Raw genomic sequence first — 6,052 nt, forward strand, 5'->3', positions numbered from 1 at the left:
AAATTGAGTAATGTAATTGCACAAAACATGCAAAGATTGAATAAATCAATCAGGGATGACCAGCGCTCTCTGCTCTCTTCTCTGAAGGCAGATTTACTCTGAGATCCACTGTAGCATGGCTCTGAATAACCCCAACCCACTGGGACCATGGAAGGTGAGTTTGATGCCTATCATGGAGGATCACTCAAAAGTAAACTTTTATAATAATAATAATAATAATAATAATAATAATAATAATAATAATAAATGTAATAATAATAATAATAATAATAATAATAATAATAATAATAATAAATATTATTATTATTATTTTACACCTAACCTGATGACAATGTCAGTTGTGCGTGCATCTACCTGTGCAGGGGTCACCAACATTTCTGAAACCGCAAGCTATTTCAACTATACTGAATAATTAAAAGCGCTACCTGTTTAAAGTACATCTGTTAAATACTGCATTTTCATGGTTTCACTTTAATTAAAGGGTAAGATAATAAGGAAAACTAACAGTTAGGAGTGTGATGAGATCTCGCAAGATTAAACTCAACAAGATTTCTCGTCGCATTAAAAATCTGTCTTGAGAGATTATTATTATTATTATTTATTTATTTATTTTATTTTTTATTTTTTTGTGAGCTATCTAGATTTCTTTTCATGACCTGTGAGGGGCAGTAATGCGCCCTTGCCTGCCTGAACCTAAGGCAGGAGAAGGAAAAGAAGAAGAGGAGGAGGAGGAGTACATTTTAGTTCTAGTTTCAATTTGTGCATGTAAATAGTTATAATAAAACATTTCAAAATGCATGTGTAACTCGGTTAAATACAAGTCTGTTAATCCAGTCATATATTTTGTCATTGTAGTTTCCTTAAAATCTCATCTCGTCTCGTTCTCGTGAGCTGAGCGTATCGTCACACCCCTACTAGCAGTAACTTTAAAATGTAGGAAATGTTTCAACATGCAACGCTTTTTTTTTTTTTTCTTATTTCATCAAATTGTTTGATTTTATTTACATTTCATAGGAAACCTTCATGTTCCTATTTTACGAGCCATTTGACAACTTTTTAACTAATTGTAAAACATTTGTACAATTTAAATATTTTTTAATGTTAAAAAAAATAAAATAATAATCCACATTGCAATTTTGAAAACACAAACAAAACCCTATCTGTAAGACTTAAACAAATTTGTCCCGATTTTTTTCAGTGAAAATAAACATTTAAAGATGAGGTTAAAAAGGTTAATTTAATACAAAAACTTCTAAGGCTCTTAATACATCCGTCACCTGTATTTATCTTTGTGAGTTTGAAGCCTGGCATGTAAATCGATGCCCGTGGGCACCATATTAGTGTACACTGCACTAGTGTGTGCATGTGGCCTGTGTGTATATGTGTTCATTTGTGTTCTTCACAGATCAAAGTTTACGACCAGGAGAACTTTCAAGGTAAATGTCTAGAGTTCACCTCAGCCTGCCAAAACATTATGGAGTGTAGTGTTGACAACATTCGCTCTCTGAAGGTGGAATGTGGCGCGTAAGTCAAATACAAAATGATGCGCATTAACATGTATTTAATTTTACATTTCAAACAAGTTGACTATTACATTTGTTGATACTTCACTGCACTTATAAAGCTTGTCTGAAACCACGAGTATCATCTCCTATCCAGTCTGCATTGATTTACATGTGTCCTTCTGCTTGGTGTGACAGCTGGGCAGGATATGAACACTCCAGCTTTTGTGGGCAGCAGTTTGTGTTGGAGAGAGGAGAGTATCCTTACTGGGAGTCATGGAGTGGCAGCAATGCTTACCACATTGAGAGGATGATGTCCTTCCGCCCCATCTGCTCTGCTGTGCGTCCATAATCCACACCAGCAGCCTTTGCTTTCTCTTGTTGAATCTTGTTGACGCAATTATTTAAGACTGAAGTCCATTCATTTGTGCAGGCTGTTTACCTTTGGATCATTGATTTTTTGTACTATTGTGCACAATAGGGGTGTCCCGATACAACCTTTTCACTTCCAATACGATACCAATATTGCAGCCTTGAGTATTGACCGATATCGATATCGATCTGATACGCTATCAGCACAAATCATACACACTTTTATTACTTATTTTGTAGTGTGGAATGTTAGAAAAGGCTTGATCAAGTGATGTTACTTAAACAGAGAACAATAGTCAACATTTCAAGTTCACTTTAGTTATTTTTTACTGTCAGTATATGGTGGGAACAACTGAGGGCCAACAATACTTATATTGGAGATTTTAGATACAGTTTGATAAAATCCAACATTCATTTTCTGGCTGATATCGGACCGATATCCAATATCAATCGGATCAGGACACCCCTAGTGCACAACACATCTGGTATTTGCAGTTTGTTCTTTTGTGCACACAGAATCACAAGGAATCCAAGATGGTGTTATTTGAGAGAGAGAACTTCTTGGGACATCAGTGGGAGATAAATGACGACTATCCCTCCCTGCAGGCCATGGGCTGGGGCAACAACGAGATTGGATCTATGCAAGTCGAGAGTGGCTCGTAAGTATTATTAAAGGAGAGGAGAGGAAATAAAAAAGAGCTTTTACAACAAAAACACACATTATGAGTTCCCTGCTACCACCAACACATTTCCATAATGAGCATTTCCTAATTACTTAACTACTGATGATTTATATAACAATTGTTGCTCTTAATGCATTGTGTTCATAGAGCTAAATAACTTGATTTATCTTTATGTTCCTGAATGGTACTTGGTAGATCTTTGTTAAATAATTTTTAAATCATCTGATGGTTAAGAGAAGTAAAGATTTCTTACATTATTCACCCATTATAAATGACCTCACTAGACAGCAAAAAACATGTAATGTTTTTCCTTGCAAAGATTTTCTTTTAAAATGTGCTTATGCAGAATATGTCCTGCTGTGCAATCATATGTGCAAACATGACAGGAAAAACCAAGAGAAAGACTATAAATACTTAATCAATGAGTTACATATTTTTTGTACCTGATTAATCCTAGAAAGGGTGACTGAAACACTATTCTTAGTCATCCTATGACTGGTTATTTAAAGGTTCAGAGGTGACAATAGTGTACGTTGATGTCGTCATTCACTAATTGAAAATTAAGTTAATAAATATGGTGAAATTAATTGAGTGGACTGGTACTGTGCAAAGGATAGTCTATTATGTTGAATATTTCACACTATTTTATTATTATTGGCGTGTATGAGGCATATGCAGAGAATCTAGGTATAATGCAGCACAGTTCTACAATCCCAATGATGAATAATTTAATCAAAGAATCATGTTAACTTCCAGTCAAGCATTAATATTTCAAATAGTGAGTTCTTGTATGAGATTAGTAAATAATTAGACATGTTTGGATATTTACATCAACTGTATGAATAGGCACAGACATATTACGCCATGTTTTGATCATGCATCACTTCCTTCTTCTTCTTCTCCTCCAGCTGGGTGTGCTACCAGTTTCCTGGTTACCGTGGTTACCAGTACATCCTGGAGTGCGATCGTCATGGCGGCGAGTATAAACATTACAGAGAGTGGGGTTCCCATGCTCAGTCATTCCAAGTGCAGTCGCTGCGTCGGATCCAGCACTGAGACACACCCTGTCCCACACAAATACTGTCATTCTTCATTCCAACACCTTCTGGTGGTCGAACATGAAAATGTTATAAGCACTTTTCTTTTATCGTGTTGCCAATTGATAATAAAAAAAGATGATTTAAAAAAAAAAAAAAACAAGAAGCGATTGAAATTGTCGAGAATTGTCAAATTGCAGCTAAAGGTCAGTATATTAAATGAAAATAGGAAATAGGTTGAGGCTAATGTATATCTTTCAAAGTAAAAGCAGATATAGGAAAACTATCTTTTCCATCCACCATATTTATGGAGTTACCACCTTCTGACTATGTGTGTGACTTCCTGTGTGGTGATGAACCGCTGTGTAACAAAATACAAATAAAGATGTACAGAAGAAGGTTGAACTCTCCTAATCGCTGTAGACGTGCACAATGCTGTGCAGATTATAGCAACTTGCAGTCTTTCACTACAAGAAATAGGTGATACACCTAATAAACTGATGAAATCATAAAGTTATGAATTAGCCGCCATAAAAGAGAAATTAGAGACTAATTATTTTAGGTAGAAATGATAACAGCATTGATATTAATATAATTGTATTCACTGCAATTCTGCTGTTGCACATAGTTGGTCATTTCCCAGAAATAAGGTAGATACTGATCAAAGAAAGGATTTCAACCAGGGATGTCCTGATTGGATGAAGGTCAATCTTCACCAAATTTCACAGAAGAGCTGATCAGGAACATCCAATCACAATCTGGTCCTCTCTATATCAGCTGATTAACTGAACAGTAGGGAAGTCAGAGCCGTGGCAGCAGCTTAACTCATGACAAGATGTCTGCATTTAACCTGCTTTGGTCATGGCAGCTTCAACTGTTGGAACCAGAAAGTCCAGTAACACACATTTTATGTCTCTGCAGTGCAATTATCAACAGACGGTAAAAAAGCATTTAGCCTGCGAGCTGTAGTTTGGACACGTAAAGTTAGTTTTTAAAGGATGTCATTGATGATGACCATATATTAGCTATGTGGCTCTACTTTCAGATTTCCAGGACTTGTTCATCTAGTAGTGGTACTTTGAATCTGCTATTAGTGTTGTGTTCAAGACCACACTATCCGAGACCAAGACTTGCCCGAGACCAGAATGCACCGAGACCAAGACAAGACCAAGTCTTCCGGGAGGCGAGAATGAGTCAAGACCGAGACCGAGACAAGCCGAGACCGAGACCAAGACCAAGTATGAAAAATATATAAATAAGTAAAATTATGACAAGGTTTGACAGTTAAATAACATTTTATCTTCAGTTTTAGTTTCTTTTAAATACATTTGACGGACAAAAAAGGTGCCTGCAAAAAATTAACTAAAATATTAAAACTACTACTGCTACTGATGAATTCACAAGTATTCTACATATTTGAAAACAAGATTTTTATGTCAGCTGAATGCACAGCAAGTGTTTAAAAGCATTTCTGCCAAGAAATAACATGGCTGGTCACCTACACACCGCAGAGTGTTTCCTCTTTGCTTTGCTTTTACAAATGTATTCTTTGTGGTTCGTGAAACCAAATTTTACAACCAACAAGTTAGCGGACATGTTTAGCTCCCGCCTCTCTCTCCTGCTTGTGTGTGTGAGTGTGTCACACACACGTCACTCAGTCACATTAAGGAAGGTTGAGGTCATTATACGGGGTGGATAAAAGAATGAATAAAGGATTGTTTTATCCCGTTCTTCTCCTTGTTATTATCACATTATAAAAACGTTTAAAAATAGCAGGAATTAGTGCTGGTCTCGAACGGTCTTGAGGGAAAATCCGGAGTCCGAGACAAGACCGAGACCTTTAAAATTTGGTCTTAAGACATGTCTCGAGACCAAGACCAGTCTCTACTACTACAACATTATCTGCTACCAATAACATTTTTTATTAGATAAAATCATAGTGTTGCATTGACCTAATAGATCAAATAATTGAACATAATTTACTTCAAAAAGAAAGGAAAAAGGGTGAAACTGCCGCTTCAGAGTTTGGTTATATCTCAACCAAAAAAATATTTTACATCTTTTTTCAGCGAATATGCTTCAGTTTATGGATCAAAAAGGTCTGCACTATGGTATTATTTATCCACAGTTCAAAGTCAAATCAATTTTAATTGAGACAAAATATGATGATGATAATTTTTTATTCTTTGTTCCTTTTCAAATATTGTATCGTATTGATCTTGTGAAAACAATATTGTGTCTGTATTGTATCGTTTTGTGAACCTAATCCCGAGGTCTGCAACCTTTACTCTCAAAAGAGAGATTTTGCTTAATCTCACCTGGATTAAAGTCCTTCCACAGCCAAAAAATATGTTCTCAATGAAGACAATACAGTGTATAAAAGCATATACAGTTAAAATAATATCGAATAACTCTACGAGTTATCGGATTTGATGGGCTACAAAAAATAATTTGAATT

General features: G+C 35.7%; 1 protein-coding gene across 1 annotated transcript; it reads left to right on the plus strand.

The window, feature by feature from the left end:
* The first annotated feature begins 109 nt into the window (after positions 1 to 109).
* cryba1a (crystallin, beta A1a) lies at positions 110 to 3,756 on the plus strand. Its single transcript, XM_028464207.1, has 5 exons — positions 110 to 154; positions 1,406 to 1,524; positions 1,701 to 1,842; positions 2,391 to 2,533; positions 3,466 to 3,756. The coding sequence occupies exons 1-5, from the start codon at positions 116 to 118 to the stop codon at positions 3,611 to 3,613; spliced, it is 591 nt and encodes a 196-aa protein (XP_028320008.1). The 5' UTR covers positions 110 to 115; the 3' UTR covers positions 3,614 to 3,756.
* The last annotated feature ends 2,296 nt before the right edge of the window (positions 3,757 to 6,052 follow it).

The sequence above is a fragment of the Gouania willdenowi genome, chromosome 13, assembly GCF_900634775.1.
Source record: "Gouania willdenowi chromosome 13, fGouWil2.1, whole genome shotgun sequence".
NCBI classification, from domain to species: Eukaryota; Metazoa; Chordata; class Actinopteri; order Blenniiformes; family Gobiesocidae; genus Gouania; species Gouania willdenowi.